This window comes from Schistocerca serialis, chromosome 2 (assembly GCF_023864345.2).
Source record: "Schistocerca serialis cubense isolate TAMUIC-IGC-003099 chromosome 2, iqSchSeri2.2, whole genome shotgun sequence".
NCBI classification, from domain to species: Eukaryota; Metazoa; Arthropoda; class Insecta; order Orthoptera; family Acrididae; genus Schistocerca; species Schistocerca serialis.
The window spans coordinates 858,872,834-858,898,909 of NC_064639.1; the positions used below are offsets into that span (position 1 = coordinate 858,872,834).

Below are 26,076 nucleotides of genomic sequence, written 5' to 3' on the forward strand. Positions count from 1 at the left end.
CTACTGCAAACCATGTGGAGTTATCAAGAGCTAACAGCAGCAGTGCTAGCCATACTGAATGCAAAAGACAATTCTTCTGTGCTACCTGTGTTTACAGTTTTTCCAACCTTTAATGCATAAGGTGAAGAGTGGGACACTTACTACTGATGATTAATTTCAATTTTTGGGTTTGCCAAATTTTCAGCGTGGAAAGACAAAAGACCATATTCTTGTCAAGAAACACCAAGTTCTATCACCAAATGCCACTATCAAAGCTGCTGGAACTTGAGCTGCCTAGAATATTTTTGTTGTTACAAGAACATGCCTTGATGAAGAAATATATTATTGCAGCAAACTTAAAATTTTGGCATCTGCTGACCCACAAAGATCAAGTAGGAATTGCAATTTTGAATGTTTTCATGGACAAATCTATAATGGCTCTTTAATCAGGTACATTATAGTGTGTCTTAACCCCTACTTGGAAGTGAGGAACCATACAATAAGGAACCAAAATCCTTCTCTGATGGAAGTAATGTAAATAGCTCAAGCCTTTGAAACTGTCCATGCAGCCCAGAGCTTGTTTATGATGGAATAAGATGAAGTGGCAGTCAGCTCACCAGAACAGGTCATGTGGACATCATGCCACCAGGGCCCGTGCCTTCTCCATGGTCTGGATGACTGCATAAACAACATCACCAATGGAGATGGGGTATGTCACTTACAGCACTGTTGCTCATCTGTAAACACTGTTCTCTTCACCATGCATGCAGTGCAAGCACCATTGATGTGCAATATGTCACAGGTTTTGCAAAAATGGACACTTGCAAGAGATATGCTTTAGCAGTTGTGCCACAAATACATCTTGACCTGTGGAAGTGAACCAAGTGAACAATAAACCTACAGAAGTTTAGACTTCTCAGATTTCAGCTCGGGAACTGTACTTATATGAATTCATAAACAAACATCAGTGGAGTTACTTCTTGATACTGGTGCTTCTGTGTCATTGATAAGTCAAACCACTTACTTAAGTTTAGTATCACTGTCTTTGTAGGCTGGCAAGACAAACCTTTGAGCCTAGCAAGCCTTCTTGTTAGGACAACTTTAGCTTACTTAGAATCAAATCACTCATCCAGTAAATGTTCTTGTGGTAGTGGACTCCAAAGTGGACAATGTTTTAAGGGGAGACTCTTCCCATGCTTTTGGGTTTACGGTTCATGAAACAGTACATTCCACACAATCCAAAAGACCTTGCACCATCCTAAAGACTTTCTGTGATACATTCAAACGTCACTCTTAAGACGGTGGCTACTCTGTACTTGAATAAAGCTCACATAGTGACTCTTGCTCTAGAGGACACCCTCAAACAGAACTGGACAGATTCACTTGTGAATAAGTGTTAATGCACATATTCCATAGTTAATGGATCACTCCACTGGTAACAATATCTGCCAATGTTCTGCCTGGCAGGCCCATCAAGCTACTCCTCCTTTGCAGTTCTCTTCCTGTCCCAGTTCTGAGGAGCTGTGGGAGAGTACCTGCCTAGATTCTGCCAGCCCATTTTTGAGTTCCACATGGTTGGTTATGACTGATTCCTTGTTCCATTCCATTTTATCATCCACACATCCCAGGTCACTTCAGCCACTACTACCACGGCCTTGGAAAAAATTGTTGCCCTTAAAGGCACCTATGTACTTCATGATTTCATATAATAGGACAGTATTCTCCTTCCATGCCTTCAAATAGTTTTGTACCCATGCAAGGATTCACCACATTCATACAGAACTTTTTCATTCAACCTCCAACAGTCATGTGGAAACTATATCCACACTTTCAGGACCCTACTCCAGGTGGAAATGAAGCCCAACAATGCACCTAATGCCCTCTGTATTTTTCTGGCACCTTACAGGTCCCCCCCCCCCAATTTGAAAGCCACATTATGCCAGAGTGACTTCATGGCTGCCCTCACTGTGCCCTCTCAGACTGCTCTCACCTCTGCCAGTAAATGTCTTTTCTGAGGCTTCACTGTCCTAGTTGGGGATTTTGGTGATGTCCACAAGTTTTGATGGTGCCCATCTTCAGTCTGTGAGATGAGTTCTGCCCACCATGGGTTCTTGCAACACCATCAAAATCAGCTTCATCCCTACCTTCACGATCAGCCACCTCCTGCATCTCTGCCCCCCTCCTCCACGTCCCTGGTGGACCATTTGATGCTGAGGCAGTTCATGCAACTTCTGTCAAGCCTTCTTCTGTTCTAGCATTCTGCAGTGATGCCCATAATCTGTAATCTTTCCTGGTGGCAGCTCTACTGGGCCGCATGCCACATGCTTCTTCTCCCCAATAGTTGCTGCTGGGGGAGGGGCGTAGGAAGGGACGTATATTGGCACCACCTGATGTCACTGTAAAACGTGATTAGCTGACACAGCATTAGTGTTGATGGCTATGGTGCCACTACACTGGTGGCACTTGTCACCAGGAGCATCCTCTGACATCTCCTGTACGTAAGCCAGCCAAGGACCAGTCTGAGCCAGTTATGATTCTACTAGACATGTGTTGATAGAGTGGAAGTGCACACTGGACTTGGTTTATGAATGCTTATCTTTTAGACTCTATTATTAACAGATGGGACTCTGACACTGCACAAACTGGACTTTGGTTGGACTGTTTACTGAAAGACAACTTGTACTGTGCCTGGGAATGATTTGTAACATATCTTGAGTTGTCAAATAAACCAGACTGAGTTTCTGTTAGTTTTGAGTGCATAAAATGGATAGTAAATGACAAACATGAAATATGTAATACAAAACAAAAAATCTCATTGTTCAAATAAGATACCTAACAATACTTTTCCAGTTCCAAAATAAACTTGGATCTAAGCATTATATCCATCTGGAAGAATTTACATAAAAATATAGGATTGTGACTACAGAAGATTGATTAAAATGCTATTACATTCAGTGCCATGGCAGACCACAATGACTGGATGAATTTATGTAAAAATATAGACTTGTCACTATTGAAATCTGATTATAATGCTATTGCATTAGGTGCCATGGCAGATCGCAATAAAATAAAATGAGAAACAATATTGCAAGAGATTTTCTCAAGACGTTAAAATTACAGTTGTTATTTCATTTCATCTAAGTGTATGACATAACATTGTTCTTGAATGAATTTTAAACAAGTGATGCATAAATTATTTGCTCGCAACAGGATACTTATAATAGTTTCTTGTCTGAGAATTTGTCTGATCCTGTATTCAATAAAATGCTGCAACTGCCAGTTATAATACTGTTTATGTATAAAACTGTATACAGTGCATAATTATACTGAACTATTTAGAATAACTTATGACTTTTTAAAACAAAAGTCAAATATTAAAGACCATACCAGTGTATGGTAACACAACTAAACATGAAAAATTTCGACCAAGAACAAGTTAAAATCAGTTGCTTAATTGTTCACAATAAGTGCAACAGGTAAGGAAGAATGCAAATACAGAATATACTTGCAACGACAATCAAAAGTTGAAATGTTGCATCATTAATTTACTCTGTATGTTATAGTTAAACAGAGAGAATTTTTTTGAGTGTATGAACAAACATTTTACCAGATTCAAATGTTTTGTATTCATAACTTTTCCTGCATCTAATAAACATGGCTTGGTATGAAACTGAAGTAATCATCTCCATGGCCATGCCCTAGGAAAAAAAAGATCTTTACAAATTGAACTCATATTCTGCCCTGTCACATAGATGTATCTATAAATTTAATGTCAATTGAAAAACAAGGTCATATAATGGATACTGACTAGTAGAAAATTGTACCCAGAATCATTGTTGTGAAATATTGAAATGGTTTGGTCATTCACTACAAAACTAGTGTGAGTTAATATGAGTAGACCTGCTTCACTCCCTTTCAACTCTTCCTAACTCTCAGAGACTGTGCAAACACTTGGTCATCTCCTTGTCTGGCACACACTAAAGAAGCAAACTGTTGTAAGCTATAAAAATAATGTGTCTGATAAATTCTAGTGTGGTTTGCTAGAAGTTCTTGGCAGAGACATTGAATCTGTGTACTTTGGCCACATGCAGTCCAGTTGTAGTAGTTGGAAATATCTTCTTGTGGTTTCACTGAAATATATTGGTAGATGAAGTGACCATCAGAACAGTGGGGACCCAATTGAGAGATACATCCTCACAACATTCTCGTGCACATTTCAGGTTTCTCTGTGTGGCTTTACAGCTTCTGAAAGAGAAAAAAAAAATCTAGGAGATATAGGGTAAATGGGAGGATCAAGAAAGAAGCAATGACATGAAATTATATCAGTGCAAACCACTGAGAGATGCTAACCTGCCATTTAATGAGCAAGTAGGGACAATAAAAAAACAGAAGAAAATGTAATTTTCCAAAACAAATTTTGATTTAAAAAAAAATCATGAATGAACAACCTACAGATAAACTTAGTCAAACTGAAAATTTCCATTAATGTAAAGCAACCATATTTTTTTTGGTTCAGCAGCAAGTCAAAATTGTAAATGAAGCTAATTTTTTTTTTCAGAGTTGAAAACTCTAATATGAATCACATAGTAGAGAATATAGAAGTTATATCAGTATTATTAGAGTTATGTAATACAGTATTTTGAGAAATTATGACCATCAGTCACAGTATTTATTTATTTATTTTTATTTTGTCCTGTGACATCTTGTGTAGATATAGGTCAAGGCAAAATATAATGCAGAGATAAAAACTACAAATTTTACACATAAGAACAACACAGAAATTAACCATGATTTCGCATTCAGTTTAAGTAACATTTACTATATGTATAATTGAAACCCCATAAATGATTCCTACAGACAATACTGTTATACAATATATACATATGAACACATTTAAACATAAAGACAATACAGAAATTAATCCTGATTACACATTAAGTCTTAGTAACATTTACTACCTATGTAGTTGATATGCCACAAATGATTACTATAGACATGGTTAGACAATACGTATGTATGGGCACTATATATGAACATTATGTATGGCACTTTTCTGGTAGGCAGATTTTCTGAAGTGAGATATACGAATTTTTCCTGTTTCAAGATTATGTACAGAGCTGTTTTGTTTATAAGCATTGGAAATTGTTAAATATTCTCATATGAAGAATATTGCTTCATGTCTATACAAGCACAGAAGTTTGAGAATATTTGGCGTTTGGAGAAGAGAATGACATGAATCTTGTTTCTTTTTGTTGCAGACGTTTCTAACAGCTAGTTTTTGTGTTTTGAATATAGTTTGGCTACATAGTGAATTTCCCCAGAATATGATTCCATATCTGATTGCAGACTGGAAATGTGCACTGTATGCCTGCAGTACTGCTTCTCTCTTACAGCTTGAGCTTCAGTATCCCTAGCACAGGGCAAATAGATGACAGTTTATGTGTTAGATACTGAATATTTGTGTTCCATCTGAGATCATCCTGAAGATGTAGTACCAAAAATTTCAGTCGGTCAGTTTTAAGCTTTTGTTGTTTATTTTAAACTGGAGTTCATTCTGCTGCTTTTTGTGGTATACGTAAAAGTCTATGGCTATAATTTTTTCAGTGTTTATAACGAACTTATTTCTTTCAAACCTGTCTGAAAGTTACATCAGTGTCCTAACTGCGGATGACTGAAGGTCAGCCCTTCCCACTGGAGGTTCGAGTCCTCCCTCGGGCATGGGTGTGTGTGTTGTTCTTAGCATAAGTTAGTTTAAGGTAGTTTAAGTAGTGCCTAAGTCTAGGTACCAATGACTTCAGCAGTTTGGTCCCTTAGGAATACACACATATTTAAACATTTGAACTGAAGATCTTTTTTATCTGATCCTGTTATCAAAATGATCATGTCATCTGCAAACAGAATTTTCTTTTTGTCATGAACTCAGGTCATTTACAAACAGGAGGAAGAGAATTGGGCCTAATATGGACACTTTTAGCACACCATATTTGAGGAAAGTTTTCCCTGACAAGTGTGTTGTTGTTCTTATGATGTTTCCAGTTTGTGTGTCGTGTTTAAGAATAACTTTTTGTTGCCATTTTTTAAGATATGATTTGATCCATTCATTTGGAATACCTCTAATACCCTTATTTTCTATTTTGTGTAGTTGGGTAGCATGATCTATAACATCAAACACTTTAGATACGTCCAGAAATATTCCAGTAGCCATTTCCATTTGGTCCATGGCTTTCAGGATTGCATTTACATACTCACAGAAATCTGTGCCTATGGATCTGGAATCCCAGATTCCATGCTGACAGTTTCATAGTAATGAGTATTAGTTTGTAAATTCTTGTAGCCTATTGGAAAATAGCTTCTCAAAGATCTTTGAGAAGACACTAAGCTGTCCTACATGCCTATAATTGTTAATATTGCCTGTGACTACCTTTCTTCACAATGGTGTGACCTTAACAACCTTTAGAAGGTCAGAAAATCTACCAATTGAAAAGGAATGATTAATAATAAATTTCAGAGGATCAACAATATACTTCCCTATTTGTTTTACAATGCATTCTGGAACATCATCATTCCCAGATGAAAGTGTCATGAGTGACCTCATTGCCAGTATGAGTTCATCTTGTGTGACCTGTTTAAGAAACATGGATATTTTGGGAGGTCTTCCATTGTGAGAGCAATGTGTATTTATACTTCCAAAGTTTTTGTTGTATAAGGTCATTTTCTATATTCCTAAAATAGTCATTAAATTCATTAGCCACTGAGTTGGAATCAGATACTTTTCTACTTTCTATCTATAGGTTAATGCTTTTTGCAACTGGGTTTGTGCTTGTTTCAGCTGTGATAATGCGTATGTAATTAACTATAAATTACTCTCATATTTCTTGTTAATAAAACATTCTGTCAGCTTTAGAAGCCTGTATCATTCACTATCCGAACCAGACATTAAATGTACATTATTACTATGTGTGCATTTTAACTTAGACAGTCATGAAAGGGGATACGAGTAGCAGAGTAAGAAAGTTCCACCTCATACAAAGACTCCCATATAGAGAGGAAAAGTAAGGATGGATCAAACCTCACCTCTCTGACATAATGCAAGCATCACACCTGTGTTTTGTGCTTGATCAGGCAGAAGTCATGTCTGGAAGTTTATAAATGCTTAAATGTTTCATGTAAATGGATTAGTGATTGTAGAAACCACTTAAGCCTGAAATTTTTCATAAATGGACTTATCTGGGGTCAGGATATAGTGCAGAAATGAAGCTAATCTTTTGCCTTGTCTCAAAGATACAGACCCATAGAAAACTGTGATAACTGCTGTAACAACCTAAGTCAGTGACTCGACTGATTTCTACTCCATGCAGTATATGGCATAAAATGTGCAGCCATGGTTGCTATTAACAAAGAATGAGATTACAACAATGTGTTAACATTATTGTCAACTGTGAAAGACTGTGCTGTTTATTAGTAGTGTATAGAGATACTTCAAAATGAATTCTGGTAAAAACACAGTTGCTGGTGCATCAAATAAAATGAAACAAAACAGTGAAAAGCAGAGACAAAATTTTATTGGATCATCAAAAATGAAAGATCAAGTGTATGAAAACTGACACTTCCATCACGAGCACCAGATCTGTCTTTAAGCGTAGCATGTAATTATTTCTCCAAATTAATGGCTGATGAAAAGTAACACTTGATCACCATAATTAATTTGTGGTATGGAACTGAGTCTTGATCTGACATATGATCAACTAATTTGGAGGTTTTGTTACAGGGAATATCTTGCTCTAGAGTGAAAGCTTCATTCTGAAAACAAGTTGTCAATGACATTTAAGCTTTGACTTTCTATGCTTGTTGATATGTTATTCTAGGGTTTTATCTGAAGCCACACAACAGTAACTCTAAATTTATGTGGCCTGTTGGTCCAAAACTGGACAAAAGTGGATCTACATTAACGTTATCTGCACTGCTCTGTACACAAGTTAAGTTCAAGAAGTTCAGTAAATTCATGATATAGCCTGTTAAAAATGCATGCTTATGCTTGTTCCTCGAAGACTTGAAAAAAGGTTTATGCGTATCCATGGAGAAAGATGTTGAGAAGTGATACTTGGTGTTGAAAACAATCTCAGCTGATTTATTGGCTATGGATAGTGAAATCTAACTAACATGAAGACTCACATCACAATGCAGTGCAGTAAAAAAAAAAAAAAAAAAAAAAAAAAAAAAAAAAAAAAAAAAAAAAAAAATCAATATTTCTTATGAACTGTGATATAACAGTGATGGAGATTTGTATAATTTCTGTTTAAATGTGCAGAAGAGAAAAAATAATTAAATATGTGCTTAGTACTGATCCAATTTGTTCTGATATAGAAACTGCTGATGGTGCTCACATTCAGAAATATAACAACATACGATACAGAATGAGTGAGACAAATACTGGCATATAATTGTTGCATCCTCTGAAAGAATCAGAACTAACACAGAACAGTGTTAACACAATATATCAGAAAGGTTAGGCAAGCACTAGATCTGTTCATGACTTGTATTGCAGAAACAGACAAGAATATTCAAACTGAAACTGCTTAAGGTTCCATTGACACACATGACTGAAATAGCTTTTTCTGTAAACCATTGCTTATTGGATGAGATGTGGTACTGTTAGTTCTACCTACAGGCAACAGCTGATTTTAGACTATACAGCAATCTACTACATGTTTCACTGGACATTAGATTATACAGCAGTTTGCTACATTTTTGTTGGACATCTACAGAAATGTAACATTAATACTCCGATTGATTACAAAATATGCCTTCAATATTAATTTCCATCCTTCTTATAAATATTTTCATAAATATGTGGTGCCTTGTATACCTTATTTTAAAAGTGAATGATGTTTTCTTGATTTCATAACACCATTCACTGAACTTTTCAAAGTACTTCATGGAACATGTATTGTTTTCTCCATTTGAGGACTCAACAATCATTTCTCAAAAGTGTTATTAACATTGTCTTTTGACAGCACAAGAAAGCTAAAAAATTCCCCTCTGTAGATTTGCAAAAAGTCTGTGAATATGTGTTAAAAGTCTATTTAAGTTGTTACAGTAACAGTGAAAGTAGTTGAGAGGTAGTTATGAAATTTGCTAAAGGATTGTGAACAATGGTTCATTTGAAATTGCAGTGTCAGGCCTTGAGTGTATTTGTTTCAATTGTGTGGAAGTATACTGCTGCTCTATTTTCTGGAAACAATTACTTGGAAAAGAGCTTTGGTCAGTGTCATTTTCAGCAAGGGGAATAGGGCAACTGATCAACCTCCCTCCAACCCCCTCCCCCTCCCCCAACCCTGCCACCCACATCACAAAAAAATTTGATCTCTGTAAACCAGGCCCAGGGATGAATTTCTTAGCAGAACTCGTTTATGTGTTCATATTACTAACAATGTCAAATAATCTAACTAAGACATCAAGTCTGACTTCTGCACATATTCAGTGCAGTTATTAGATCAATATACATGAGGTCATTCTGATAGTAATGCCTCCTATTTTTTTTGTGGTAAGTTTGGATATCCACGCCAGATGTCATTGGTGCAGTGCTAATGTGTCAACCTTGCTCTTTCATTTGCAGGTGGTTCCGTTGTCCTGTGGCAGTTGGTCCCAGCACAGGAGTGTTCCAAAACTGAGTCTGATATGAACACACTTACAAAAAAGCAGTGTGTGACTGAATTCCTCACTGCTGAAGAAATTGCATTGATTGAAATCTACTGATGCTTTCTAAAGGTGTATGGAGACGAAACAATAGATGTGAGCAATGCAGGGTGATGGGTACAACATTTTCGAGGTGGTGAAAAGGGTGTGCGTAACAAGCCATGGCCTGGTTGACTCTGCACAGCTGTCATCCCTCACAATGAAGAGCATCTTGATCAACTAATCCATACTGATTGGCAGATAATAACCAGAGAATTGTGTGTAAAGCTGAATGTTGGCTGTAATGCCTTGGAAACAATGTTGGAAGTTCTTGGTTATCACAAAGAGATGGGTCCTACAGAAGCATACAGAAGAATGAAAAACTCATTTATTGGACCTGTTGGACCAATATGAAGCTGAAGGTGACAGTTTTCTGAATAGCATCATCACTGGAGGTGAGATGTGTCACCACTATGAGCTGAAATCCAAAAGGTAGTCCCTGGAATGGGAACACGCAAATTCTCTGTCAAAGAAGATATTGAAGACACAGCCATCTGCTGGTAAAGTAATGTGCACATAATGTGCACACTCTCCTGGTATAGTCAGGTTGTGATTCTTTTGGAGTCTGAAGAAATTGTCAGTTCCACGTGCCACAAGATGACACTGACTAAGCTGAAAGCCAGAACTGCCAGGGCAAGGCCAGAGAAGAAGACCAACTTTCACCTGTAACATGATAACACCAGGCCCTACACCAGTTCTATGACCACACAACTCACCGCAAAATTCGGCAGGACTGTCTTACCACATCCATCATACAGTCCCAATTTAGCGCCTTCAGACTCCCATCACCTTGGGCCTCAGAAAGATGGACTATGTGGTGAACATTTTCAAGACTCAGATGCTGTTGTCAAGGCTGCAAGAAAGTGATTAGCTTCAGCTGGTTCTGATTTTTACAAGCTTGGCATGGAGGCTCTGGTTCATTGTTCACAAAAGTACATAACAAATGGTTATGATTATGTGGAAAAAAGACAATCTGTAGCTGAAATATTGCTCTATTTAGTAGTTTCCATGAATAAAAAAAGGAGCCATTACTTTCAGAATGACCATCTTAAGTGCTGTAAAATGATTATTCCCTTTAATGATGTGTTGCCACAGTAGCTTAAGCATTGTCATATGCCTCTCAGTGTACTGCACATTTACATGATTTGTGACAAGTTATTACCTTTTAAATAAAAAATAAATTTAAGATTTTTTGACTTATTTCACATCCTTGGTGACCATTTCCTTTGAGACTCGTGGAAGATACATTGGCATATCTTCATTCTTTGTAAATATGTACTGCGTGCTGTTGTTTTGCGACATGTTCTACATCCTTGAGATCTCCTCACTGTGTATCAATTGGAAGAAAAAGTACATTTAATCTAATCTAGTCTAATTTGCACTTGCGCCATCACACAGACATGTATCAGTTCAATACCAGTTTGAAGAAAGCTAAAGCATGTTGTGGGTATTTGTTATGTTGGTAATCTGGCTACTCATTTCACCTTTGCTGTAACCATCTGTGAATGATAGACTATCTTTGTGTTGTTGTGACTTTTGTCATCTGTGTACACAGTGTAATTCTAATGTATAAATACAGTTATAATGAGTGATATAAGTACATCATGCTAGCAGTGGTTCATCAATTTCATCAGCATTTGGAATCTTTTTTCTGAACAGATCAATTATATGACTTAGTGCCTGGGTATTCATATTTCCAAAAATATCTTCAAATTTAAGGTTGATGAAACCATTATTCCAGTGGTAGACAAACTAAATGACAAGAATAGAGTGACTAGACACATGGAAGCTTGGGATGAAATTAATGCTAATGTGTGAAGATTATGGGATTGTGCCAGGGGTGCAAGTGTTGATGTGAATGCATAGAAAGATACAGATGTATGAATACTTTCCTTTTGCACATGGGTAAGTCTCTGTACAGTGCAAAACAAGACAAAGGCAAAGGAAGCTTGGGACACCCTGGAAAACCTGCTTGCTAGTTAGAATAAAACTGGGTGGCTGAAAAACAGGGATGCTCTGTTGGACACTACATTATCCAAATTTTAAAATGTTCAGAACTACATAACTCATATTCTGGATTTAGCTGAACAATTCCAGAGCAATGGAAAACCAGTTAATGGTGGATAAATTTCACTCATTATGCTGAAAGGTTTTCCAAAAGTTTGTCTGCCTTACCAGATGGGTAATGGATGAAAATTTTGCATCTGAAAAAATTAAAGCATACATGCCAAATACAAGTGTGGAGGAATACCTCAACTTGGAAAAAGATGGTGGTAATAATACTTTATTCACTAAGCAGTTCAATAAATCATAGGTGTGTTTTTTCCAAAGACAAGCAAGATAAAATAAAATGTTTCAGTTTCCAGAAGTATGGTCACTCCAAGTCTAAATGTCCCCAGAGGCAAGAACCATCAAAAAAGGGTTTCAAGGGAGCAGACATGTCACTGTATTGTTCACATGGTGTGTTGGATTTCAACCAAAATAAATAAATCATTTACTCCAGATTATAATCACACATGACTTTAAGATAGGGATGGCTTCAAGATTTTGTACCAGAATTGCAGACACAAATTTGTGAAGTGTGCTGATAGTGTTGAGTTCGTAAGTGAAGGAAAGAGAATTTTATTGTCAGTTGACCTGGTACATCTTCAATCAGAAATGTTATTGTTGTTCAAGGCTTGACCACTAATCTGTTAATTGTTTCTGCTTTGGCTAAGAGAGGTATGAATGTTGTTTAACAAAGACAAATGTAAGATGTTAGAAAATGGTGAGCTACTTTGTTCTGTATTTGAATCAAATGCTGCACCTTTGTTGATTGAGCATTCTCTAGCTGTTAGTAAAATTTAGAATGTAGAATGCATAGAGTTGGTTGTGTAAAGCTGACATTGGACTTAAATCATGTTTACAGAGTGGAGGTATGAAGTTAGAGTGTTGTGATTTTCAACCTGTTGATAAGTGTAAAGCATTTGAGCTTGATAATACGTCTAAATTTCTATTTCCTAAGGGTGGAGGACAATGTGCATCTGAGGTACTTGACTTGGGGTGCATGTGGATTTATTTGGTTCCATGGAGCAAATATCATGCAGTATGATTAAGTACTCATATTTACTAGTGGATGATTATTACAGAAGGACATTCTGGTATTTTATCAAGGGTAAAGATGAAGATTTTAATTTTTGTGTGAGTTTAAAACTTGGGTAGAAAATGGGGTTGACACAAACACCAAAGCTATTAGATAAGACAATGACACTGAATCTGTAAACTCTTAAGTTTTATTAATTTCTCAGGGAGAAAGATTGAGTATCAGATAATGAATGTGTAATGTCTCTTGCAGCGGTCTCTATGCGATATTTTCAGAAATTTTATAAATTATATAACTCAGTACATATCTCGAAATATCTCTTCTTATCTTACCGATTATCAATGCAAACTAGTTTCAATCCCAATTATTCCTTGGAGCGTCCATTTACTCCATGGAATAGCTTCTCTGCTATCTATGTTTTCTCTTATGAAAAGAATGAAAGAGATCTTGCCGATTAGTCGTGAAAGAAGGAGGATGTGTATGAATGTATTGTTGAGCTAGTTGCCATCTTGATGAGATTCTGTATGAGAAGGAATTTAATACATGAACTAAACTAAAGTAAGTGTGTTCGCGTATTATTTAATTGATTATTATTGACAGTGTCTGCTTACTACGCTGTGTTGCACGGGATCAGTGGGGAACGTCTGATTTACACTGGATGAACCTGCCGTTTTGTATGCTCAAGATATCCAGTTACTTCAAATAAATAAGCTAACACAGTCTTACCAGCGGATCTTCGGTCTTCCCCATGTGATCACCAAAAGTTAATAATTATTACAAATGTTTCCAGGAGATCGACTGACAATTTTCGTCGCACCGAGACTTCGAAATTGCTTCACTGCCTTATGGAATTTAAGTTAACATCAATTTAATCAGGATAGAACAGTATTGAACTGTGTGAATGTGATAAGCCTGCTTTGTGAATGAAAATTCCCTTAACATATGAATGTTTTTACTATCCTGATCAGTGAAGCTAATTCAGGCCAGTGTGAGAGAGGTTTTTAAAAATTTAGATTCCACAAAAAAAAAAAAAAAAAAAAAAAAAAAAAAAAAAAAAAAAAAAAATGGTCTTTTGAGAGGACTAAAAGATCAATTGTTGAGATGACATAATGCATGTTATTTGATTCTGGTGTAACCAAGTAGCATCAGGCAAAGTCAAGCAATACAGCTGTTTACATAAAGAACCTCATCACTTAATTAAAAGACTCCACAGGAAGTATGGAAAGGTGAACTATCTTCTTCAAATCATTTAAAAATGTGTACTTATTGATCCATTCTCCATATACCAGATCAAAATAGAGTGAAGTTGGGTGTCACTTCTACATCTACAGTACATCATCTACATTTATACGCTGCAAACTACAGTGAAGAACATGGCAAAGGGTAAGTTCTATTGTACAGTTATTTGGGATGTGGAAAGAATAATTTTTTGAATGCTTCTGTGTGTGATCTGTATTTGAATCAAATGTCGTACCTTTGTCAATTGAGCATTCTCTAGCTGTTAGTAAAATAGTGGATAGTGTCGGATAGTAGATAGTGTCGGATAGTAGATAGTGTCGGAAGTTCCATGCAGCTTTTCGCGGATGATGCTGTAGTATACAGAGAAGTTGCAGCATTAGAAAATTGCAGCAAAATGCAGGAAGATGTGCAGCAGATAGGCACTTGGTGCAGGGATTGGCAACTGACCCTTAACATAGACAAATGTAATGTATTGCAAATACATAGAAAGAAGGATCCTTTATTGTATGATTATATGATAGCGGAACAAACACTGGTAGCAGTTACTTCTGTAAAATATCTGGGAGTATGCGTGCGGAACGATTTGAAGTGGAATGATCATATAAAATTAATTGTTGGTAAGGTGGGTGCCAGGTTGAGATTCATTGGGAGAATCCTTAGAAAATATAGTCCATTAACAACACTTGAGTATTGCTCATCAGTGTGGGATCCGTACCTGGTCAGGTTGACAGAGGAGATAGAGAAGATCCAAAGAAGAGCAGCACGTTTCGTCACAGGGTTATTTGGTAAGTGTGATAGCGTTACGGAGATGTTTAGCAAACTCAAGTGGCAGACTCTGCAAGAGAGGGACTCTACATCGAGGTGTAGCTTGCTGTCCAGGTTTCAAGAGGGTGCGTTTCTGGATGAGGTATCAAATATATTGCTTCCCACTACTAATAGCTCCCGAGGAGATCACGAATGTAAAGTTAGAGAGATTCAAGCTCACACAGAGGCTTTCTGACAGTCATTCTTCCCGCGAACTATATGCGACTGGAACAGGAAAGGGAGGTAATGACAGTGGCATGTAAAGTGCCCTCCACCACACACCGTTGGGTGGCTTGCAGAGTATAAATGTTGATGTGGATGCAGATGTAGAATTATTCTAATCTTTTCCTCAAAATCTCTATGTGAGTGATACATGGGTAGTAGTATACTCCTAGAGTCATCATTTACAACCAGTTCTTGAAATTTAGTTAGTAGATTTTCCCATATTAGTTTATGCCTATCTTCAAGAGTTTGTCAGTTCCGTTTCTTCAGCATCTTGATAACACTCTTCCATGGGCCATACAAACTTGTGACCATTCATTCTGCCCTTCTCTGTTCAAAATGTGTGTGAATTCCTAAGGGACCAAACTGCTTGGGTCATCAGTCCCTAGACTTACACACTACTTAAAGTAACTTATGCTAAGAACAACACACACACATCCATGCCCAAGGGAGGACATGAACGTCTGGCGGGAGGGCCGCGCAGTCCGTGACATGGTGCCTCAAACTGCATGGCCACAGCTCGCGGCCCCTTCTCTGTAGTTGTTCAATATACCCTGTTAGACATGTCTGGTATAGGTCCCAAAGAGTTGAGCAGTATTCTAGAATGTATTGCACACTTGATTTGTAAGTGATTTCCTTTGTAGAATGATTGCAGTTGCCTAGTATTCTACCACTAAACCAAAGTCTACCACCTGTTCTCCCAGCAACTGAGCCTATGTGGTCATTCCATTCCATATCCCTACAAAGTGTTGCACCACAGTATTTCTACGAAATAGTTGATTCCAACTGTGACTCATTGACTATTGTCATATGATACAAAATCTTATCAACATATGACTGAAAATATTTTAGCTCACTTTGGACTGTACTTCATTGTAAGTTTCAGTGAAATGACAAAAGGTTTCAGACTAATTTATCCACAGAAACATGAGAAAATTATGAAAGACAAGACTAATGTTTTTCTGGAGAATCAGTGCAGAACTGACAATACCAAGGCACCAGCTGTAAGCTCAGATTATTGTGTGTTTTAGACAAGTAAACAGCATGATGAATAGGAAAAGGCAGAGGAAGTAGTGGAAACCAGCAGTGCTGGAGTGGCAGTGCTGGTACCAATCAAGATCATGACTACATCCCAGATGCTCAGTCGGTGGTACAGGTAGAGGAGACTGAGATACTCTGATGAACCATGGTGCTCCTGAAGGTTACCAGTCAGTCAGAAGACCGGCCTGTGTACCCAAACCTAAGGAGTAACCAGATTTTGTCACCTATTTGGTAAGTGACTTTTCCACTTTGGGAAAAGGTCCTGTGAACCTGGATGAGGCCATGTCAGTGAATGATCAAGAAGACTGGGCAAGGGCCATAAAAGAGTAGATAAGGTGTTTCAGGAATGCTAGGGTTTGGGAATTTGGTGGATCCATCAAAGAGTAAAAGTATGATACATAACAAGTGGATATTTAAATTGAAAAGGAATTGTTGCTAGGGGGATTTACTCAAAAGTTGGAAGAAATTATGATGAAACCTTTTCACCAGATATAAGACATAGAGTTCTTAGAACTCTAATTAGCTGTAAATCTTGATCTTAAGGTTAATAAGGGTTATATTAAAACTTATTTTCTCTAAGAGGACATTCTCATGAAGCAGCCAGAAGGTTTTATATCAAAAGTTAGTGAAGGTAGTGTCTATAAACTATGTAAGACCGTTTATAATTTAAAACAGTCAGCTATACATCGAAATAAAAGAGCAAAATGTGTACTTTTAGATCTGGGTTACGTTTCAAATGCTGATAAAGATTGCTCTTCATTAAATGTTAAGGTAAATGTCTTGGAATTGTTGTTTTTTATGTTGATGGTTTCAATGTCTTTTATAATAACAGTGTGGTGGAGGAGGAGGAGTCATATCAGGGATTATTTGAACATTTTGAAGTTATTGACTGAGGAGAAGTCAAGTCCCACCTAGGCATATGTACAACTAGCAGCTGGGAGGAAGGTAATGTGAAACCTGATGAAAGCGGTTGTATTACAGATGTGATGAAGTGCTTTGATCTGTTTGATATTACTTTGGTAGGAACACCAATGGAGGCTGGATTAAAGCTTTGGGTGTGCAGGGTGATAACGTTCAAGTGCTATATCAGGAACTTGGGGAACATTTGCTGTATATCAATACTAATAAGAGACCTGACATATCTTATACAGCAAGTTTTTTAAGCCAACACAATTGTTAGTTTGCTAGTGTGCATTGGAGAGCTGCAGAACAATCCTTTACTATCTCAAGGGTTCTGTGAGCTTTGGGGCTATGTTTAAAAAAAGGGGATTTTAAAGAGCTCCATATAACTGGTTTTGTTGATTAAAATTTTGTAAATGAGTTAAGTACTGGATTGTAACAATATGAGAGTGTTTTTCTGTTGGAGAAAAATATAATTCATTGGGAAAGAAGAAACTGAAGGATGTTGCCCTATCACTATTGAAGCTGGATATGCAGATTTAAATCCTGCAGAAAAAAGATGCAGTGTATTTTAGAGGACTGACAGGAGAATTGTTAAGTAATAATCATTAACATCTGTCATCATGTTCAAGGCAGCCACAGTTCTATTAGAACATCATAGAATCCTGTGCTGCATTCTAGACTGAAACATATTTGTGCTAGAAGACATTTTATTAGACAATGTGTGAAAAGAAGTGAGATTGTTGTAAATACTTAGAGTCAAAGAAAATGCCTGCTAATTTATTAACTACATCACTTGCTAAGGAACAACACATTAACTTATTCATAAGTTGAAATTGTCACTAGTTAGTGGTAGTGTTGTTATGTTGGTAATCTGACACTTCATTTTTGCTGCAATTGACTACAAAGTGGTGGACTATCTTCATGTAGTTGCTAGTATCATTGTGTGTGTGTATACAATACAATGCTGATGTGTGAATAGAAGTTTTATGAATGATGTAACTGTTATTTAATGCTGATTCCACAATTGTTGTTCAATAAATGAAAAGCCACTCCAGTTGCTTTTTTAGAACTTTATTCGGTTCATTTAACTGGATTCAGCCTTTACATTAGACCATTATCAACTGTATCTGAAACTGTCAAATGATATGATGGATATACAGATATTTTTTATGTAACAGAAAATGAGAGGCAAGCTTATGTATGTACAGTACAAGTACAGAAATATACAACTTCTACATCTACATCTGTGTGATTACTTTGCTATTCACAATCAAGTGCCTGGCAGAGCATTCAATGAACCACCTTCAAGCTGTCTCTCTACTGTTCCACTCTTGAATGGCATATAAGAAAAACAAGCACTTAAATTTTTCTGTGCACGCCCTGATTTCTCTTACTTTATTGTGATGATCATTTCTCCCTACGTAGATGGGTGCCAACAGAATGTTTTTGCAATCGAAGGAGAAAACTGGTAATTGAAATTTCATGAGAAGATCCCGTTGCAACAAAAAATTCCTTTGTTTTAATGATTGCCACTTCAATTCATTTATCATATCTGTGGCACTATCTCTCCTATTTTGCGATAATACAAAACTTTTTTGATGTCATCCATCAGTTCCACCTGACGTGGATCCCACGCTGCACAGCAATACTCCAGAATATGGTGGACAAGTGTGGTGTAAGCAGTCTCTTTAGTAGATCTGTTGCACCTTCTAAGTTTTCTGCCAATGAATTGCAGTCTTTGATTTGCTCTACTCACAATGTTATCTATGTGATCATTCTAATTTAGGTTATTTGTAATTGTAATCCCTAAGTATTGAGCCTTCAGATTTGTGTGACTTAACCCGTAATCAAAATTTAGCGGATTTCTTTTAGTACTCATGTGAATAACTTCACAATTTTCTTTATTCAGGGTCAATTGCCATTTTTAGCGCCATACAGATGTCTTATCTAAATCATTTTGCAATTCGTTTTGGTCATCTGATGACTTTACAAGATGGTAAATGACAGCATCATCTGCAAATAATCTAAGAGGGCTACTCAGATTGTCTCCTATGTCATTAATATTGATCAGGAACAATAGAGGGCCTATAACACTTCTTTGGGGAACGTCAGATATTACTTCTGTTGTACTTGATGACTTTCCATCTATTACTATGAATTGTGACCTTTATGACAGGAAATCACAAATCCAGTTGCCCAACTAAGGCATATTCTATAGGCATGCACTTTTCTTAGAAGACTCTTGTGAGGAATGGGGTCAAAAGCCTTCAGGAAATCTAAAAATATGGAATCAGTTTGACATCCCCCGTTGATAGCACTCATTACTTCATGAGTATAAAGAGCTAGCTGTGTTTCATATCTTAAGTTATGCGTTAGAGCAGCAAGGTCAAATGATAATAACAGTAGGATTCAAGTGCATATAAAAAAAGTTTTGTGACCAATAATGACATAAGAAAAATGGGCATGTTGTAATTATCAAAACTGTAAATGAGGAGTTTGATGAACTATGGGTGTAAGTCCAAAAAGTGCATTTCCGGTTAAAGTTAGTTGAAGATTTGCATGTTTATATCTTATTGAAAAACAGTTATATTTCAATGATGTAATAATTCTGTCTTAGACCATACTTTTAACATACAGAATCATTCCTTACAACTGAAGATATTTCTTCCATTTATGATACATTATCCAAAATATGGTGAATGGTTTACGCCCTTTTTCTGTCAAAACATGATACCTCTACAAAAATCATGAAAATTGAGTTGAAAATTGCTTTTATTATTTTATTATCCAGTTAAACTGTATGTTAACAAAAAATATATGTTCGTGGCCACTATAGTTCATGTTCCTGTTCAAGATCAGTAGCTTATTCACTGTTTACTCTGTCTAGAAATTCTTTATACCAGCCTTTTACTGTATCAAGAAGGTAGCGCAACAGGTCTTGAATGTCCTTCAGTTTTGCTGCTGCTACAGTTGGTCTCTCTATTACTGACAAAAATTAAATATCTTCAGGGAATCTTGTTGCTTTCTTAATGAACTTAAAGGATATAAAGACCTTCCAATATGATTCTGAAGTGCCGATTGTGCCATCACTGCCAAAGTGCATTCTCACATATGACTGCAACTGGAAAGGAAATTTCCCCTGTGGCTTTGATGAGAAGAAGCCCATTAAACTTTTCTTCCAATCTTTAATAAGCTCACTTCCGTCAATGACTTAAAATGGCTCTGGTTTCTCTCTGCATTCTTTAAGGATTATGACACACTCTTCTTTTGAATGTAGAGTTTCCCTTTTCTTTAACTTTCTTCCATAAATGCCAAAATTCCAGTCACAATGACTATACGAATGGCCACGTACTGGGAAAATATGTGATATTCGTATTCTAAGTGTTTTTGCTAACCATGTGCAAAACATAATCGTAACAAAATTTTTGTTTTGCCCTCCTGCAGCATCAGAAAAAAATGTATTTTCCTAATATTCTTGAAGTTTTCAAGCTTCTTGAATATGAAGTCATGAAGGGATGAGCAAACAGAATTTGGATTCTTCTTACCTTTGAACTCCATAAAATAGTAAGATGCACTTGAACCATCATTATGGCAGTGTACATTAAAAATGTACATCCAGAGGAGTCGTTTATAAAACTATGCATTCACCACCAGTTTCGGCAATGGAAGCTTCTGTGCATAATCAAACTCTAAGCATACTGTCATCCAATTACAACATGCAATAAGCTGCCTTTTTTCTGCATAATAGGCCTCAACAGATCTTTTGTGCAACTCTAATTTATGTTCAAGCTCCTTGTTTTCTTCACATTTAAGCTTTGTAGTAGTTCCAGAACAAAAGTCACAAATGTCTGACCTTGGTTATCTGAATGTGAAGTTCAATGTTTTGAAGAACTTATAATATGCGTTATGCTTCATATGAGGGTGAGTCAAATGAAAACCTCAAATATTTTTTAAATATTATGTATTGTGAGGAAATGGTACAAAGCTGTATCACTTTTCAACATAACCTCCCCCACACTCAATGCAAATCCTCCAGCTCTTACAAAGTGCATAAATTCCTTTAGAAAATACTCTTTTGGTAGTCCGTGCGACCACTCATGCACTGCGTGGCATACCTCTTCATCAGAATGGAACTTCTTTTCTCCCATTGTGTCATTAAGTGGTCCAAACATATGGAAATCACTTGGTGCAAGTCTGGTGAGTATGGTGGATGAGGAAGACACTCAAAATGCAGGTCTGTGATTGTTGCAACTGTTGTACGGGCAGTGTGGGGCCTTGCATTGTCATGTTGCAAAAGGACACATTCTGACAGCAATCCACGTCACTTTTATCTGATTGCAGGACGTATATGATTTTTTAGGAGATCTGTGTATGACGCACTGGTGACAGTGGTCCCTCTAGGCATGTTCAAATGGTTCAAATGGCTCTGAGCACTATGGGACTTATCTTCTGAGGTCATTAGTCCCCTAGAACTTAGAACTAGTTAAACCTAACTAACCTAAGGACATCACACACATCCATGCCCGAGGCAGGATTCGAACCGGCGACCATAGCAGTCACGCAGTTCCAGACTGCAGCGCCTAGAAAAACTCGGCCACTCCGGCCGGCTAGGCATGTAATGGTCCAAAAAGATGCCTTTTTCATCCCAAAAGAGAGTCAGCATAACCTTCCCTGCTGATGGTTCTGTTCGAAACTTCTTTGGTTTTCTTGCTCACTCTCTTCATTTCCAGTTGGTGGAAGTGAACCCAGGTTTTGTCCCCAGTAACGATTCTTGCAAGGAAGCCATCACCATCTCATTCAAGTGCTAAAGAAGTTCTTCACAAGCATCAACATGTCATTCTCTCATTTCAGGAGTCAGCTGCTGTGGCACCCATCTTGCAGACACTTTTTTGAAACCGGAGCACATCATGCACAATGTGGTGTACTGACCCATGACCAATCTGTAAACATACTGCAATGTCATTCATTGTCACTTGGTGGTTTTCTTCCACTATGGCTTCAACAGCTGCAATGTTCTGTGGAGTCACAACTCGTTGTGCCTGACCTGGACAAGGAGCATCTTCCACTGAAGTCGCACCATTTGCAAACTTCCGACTCCATTCATAGACTGGCTGCTGTGACAAACATGCATCATCGTACTGAACCTTCATTTGTCGATGAATTTCAATGGGTTACACACCTTCACTATGCAAAAACCAAATAACAGAAAGCTGTTCTTCCCTGGTGCAAGTCGCAAGTGGGGCGGCCATCTTTATACTGATACTGCGATGGAATGTGTGCATCTGCACTATGCTGCCACCTACAGGCCATTCTGCATGCTGTTTGTAGCACGCTTACCAACTTACAGGATATCAGCATGAAATTTCGATTTGTTATTACAAATTTTAGGTTTTCATTTGACTCACCCTCATATTAACTTGACTGCCATATTTTGCCTGGTAGTACTCTTTAAAGAAGGTGAATAATATCCTGATATTCAAATTTGGGTTCTTAAAATACGAATTTCTTTATTTTTATACTGCATAATGTGAATTTGCATAAGGAATTGTTACAAAATGGTCCTTAATACACTCCCAAATCACCACCTATTTTATGGGGTCTGCTTTCGTGCTTACCTCTTCTGTCTTCAAAGCTATCACCTTGCAAAACCTTCTTCCATACAGTTCTTAAAGGCTTCTCACAAATGTTCAGCACATGAAGGAGCAAATTTCTGCAGAACGGGCAGTTTACAACCTTGGTCAGAAAATGAATACAGCCAAACAATTTCTCTGTTCTTAGTTTTGGGCATCTTCTTCATTTCTTTAACACCCTTTCTCTCCACACATCCTGAGAGGATTGCATCCTGTTGAGATTTATCTCCACAATGATAAAAGAGATTGATTCTTGGATCTCGTCTGTCACTATTGCACTACACTTTTTTGGACAACATTGATCTACAGGTTAAATTTTTTTGCACCTGTGACCATTCCTTTCTTGTTTCTATAACTTTCCCCACTGTTTCTTTTCTTATTTTTGTCTGTAAAGACATTTTCTAACTCATTACCACTCACTTCACTCATTATATTGCATAAGTTTAAGTGCAACATAGTTACGAATCAATACAATAACCTATACGCAGTAAACAAGGTGACAACTGCCTGTCATCCACTGCCTTCTTAAGATGATTGCTTAGCCTACACCAAAGATATCGAGCAGAAATTTTCATGGTGGGTAATTCAGAGATCGAGGTATTGATTTAGCACTTTAACGGAAAAAGGGCGTAACTCCAGTTATGCCCATAGTCCATCACACTCCAACTGTACAATCTGATACTTTAAAACTGTTGACATGGTTTATGGTATAGCTTAAAAAGAGTTATCTGATGTGTTTCAAAATTACATTAGACATAAAGAAAAAATCAACATGAAATGTAATTTTGAAATACAGCAGGTAACTCTTTTTAAGCTAAACTATGTTAACAATTTTAAAGTATTGGACTGTACCATTTTTATAATTATGACATGCCCATTTTTCTTATGGCTTCGTTGGGCATGAAACTTTTTAAAATCCGTTTTACTTATTCTATTCATATCATCTGATGCTGCTTCTCTACAGCATAATGTAAGTTGTATATTATTTCTGTACTTCACTATGCAGTGTATAAGCATTGTCTCTCATGTCCTGATACAAGAAAAAAATATCTGTGCGCCCATTATATGATGTATGACCATTTGGTAGTTTCAGATACACTAATATAAAGGCCTAATATAAAGGCTGAAACTGATCACTTGAAATTAATAAAGTTCTAAAAAAGCAATTGAGCCACATTTCATTAATTGTTATTTATCCATGCCATCTTATACACCAGCAATTTAATAATATTGATTTGAAGCAAGTGTTCTTAACACCATTTGTCATGGAACCTCAAAAGTATTTTGCAGTTCACTGCTCTTCTCCTTCTGACTGAAAATGCAAGACATCTCTCACTTGTAAAAACTTTCAGAAGTGTTATAGCTTCAATATTGATGTTTTCTCTTGTGTTACTATACAAAGTGAAAATTTAGTAAAATACAAATATTGGAAGTATTCACATCTATTGGAATGTCACTTGCCTGACAGCCAATTAACATGTACAAATCGTAAACTATTATTTTCTCCTTTACATACTTTGCCTTCAGGGACTCAGACCTAGTAAGTACGTGTCTGGCGACCACGGGGTCCCGAGCTGAGTCCTGGCATTGCTTCCACTTACTTATGCAAGGCTCCTCACTTTTATCTTTCCTATTTGGCCACCCTCGGCCAACTCTTGTTCTTTTCCGACCCTGATGCTATTAGGTTTTGAGGGCTATGGGTCTTCCATTTCCAACCTATACTTCTAATGAGCCGAATATCTCCCGGGATAAGGAGGTTACCTTCTATCAATTGCCAACAGCCTTCTAGGACGGCGGATGAGCGGCTAGAAGGAAGGGCACTCTCTTGCCCTTGGGGTGGGAAACTGCTCCTAAAGGCGGAGGAGCCACAAGGTGGCCAATGGCATAGAATGGAGAAGGCAACGGGAAACCACTCCATTAAAGACCCAGGCGGGTATCCCAAGTATCAACAGCTTATGATGGAAAGCTCTTTGGTTAAATCCTCCGGAGGTAAAATAGTCCCCCATTCGGATCTCCGGGCGGGGACAACTAAAGAGATACCAAAATCCAAAAGCTTTAATGTAAGAAGGATAGCAACATGGAACATCAACTCACTTCTTAAATGTGGTAAACTGGAAAACTTGAAAATGGAAATGAAATGAATGGATATTGATGTACTGGGAGTCTCAGAAATGAGATGGCCAAATGCTGGCGACTTTTGGTCAGGGGATTACAGAATCATACACACTGGAACAGCACAAGACAATCCCGGGATTGCAGGAGTGGGAATTATCCTCAATAAAGAGATGGGGTTAAGAGTAAAAGGATTTGTTCAACATAGTGAGAGGATAATTTATGTCCGATTGGAAACTAAACCAAGAGACACAATCATAATCCAAGTATACATGCCAACTACGAGGCACGAGGATGATGAAATTGACATGATGTATGACCACCTTGAAGAAGTAATTGGCAGAATTAAAGGAGCTGAAAACCTTGTCATCGTGGGAGATGTGAATGCCGTTGTTGGGGAAGGTAAAGAAGAGGATGTGGCAGGGAATTTTGGATTAGGATTAAGAAATGAAAGAGGGGATAAACTTGTAGAATTCTGCCACAGAAATAAACTTTGCATTACAAATACCTTCTTTAATCATCAACCAAGAAGAAGATAGACTTGGAAAATGCCTGGTGACATTAACAGATATCAAATTGACTTCATATTAGTGAAGAAAAGATTTAAAAACCAAGTTAAGGACAGCAGATCATATCCAGGCTGTGATGTGGAAAGTGACCACATACTCATTATGATGACAACTGAACTAAAATTCAAGAACATTAAAAAAAGAAGTACATGTAAATGGGATTTGACAAACCTGAAAAACGAAAATACACTGAAGCACTATCAACTAGAAACAGACAAGAAAACAAATACACAGGGCTGCAATGACATCCAAAGCAGCTGGGAAAAAAATAAAAACTGGTATTTTAGAAGCAGCAGAAGAAGTAATAGGAAAAGAAAGGACAGGGAAAAGGAAGGAATGGATCACTAATGACCTACTAAATATGATGGAAGAAAGAAGGAAATTAAAAAATTCTGTGAAGAAGGAAGACCAAGAGAAATACAAGAGTCTGAAAAACAGAATCAACAGAGAGGCAAAACAAGCAAGAGAAAAATACCTTGATGATCTCTGTATTTCAGTTGAGGACAACATGAGCAAGGGAAATATCGACAAGGCCTATAAATGTGTGAGACATTGCTTTGGAGACAGAAGAAACAAGTGTAGGGCTGTGATGGATGAAAATGGCAATATGTTGGATGACGATGATAAAGTTGCAAGAAGATGGAAACAATATATCGGTAAACTGTACAGCGGACCAGACCTGTCTGAAAACATCATGGGAGAAGAAACAGAAGTAGATGCACACAACATAGGTGAACCTATATTAAAGGAAGAGTTAGAA

General features: G+C 37.3%; 1 protein-coding gene across 1 annotated transcript in view; it reads right to left on the minus strand.

Moving 5' to 3' along the window:
- Window positions 1-3,524: 3,524 nt before the first annotated feature.
- LOC126455942 (sodium-independent sulfate anion transporter-like) overlaps window positions 3,525-26,076 on the minus strand; it is a 173,586-nt gene continuing 151,034 nt past the window's right edge. The window contains exon 12 of the mRNA XM_050091700.1: window positions 3,525-4,224. Coding sequence (XP_049947657.1) covers window positions 4,196-4,224 — 29 coding nt within the window. The 3' untranslated portion in view covers window positions 3,525-4,195. The remainder of the gene's footprint in view (window positions 4,225-26,076) is intronic.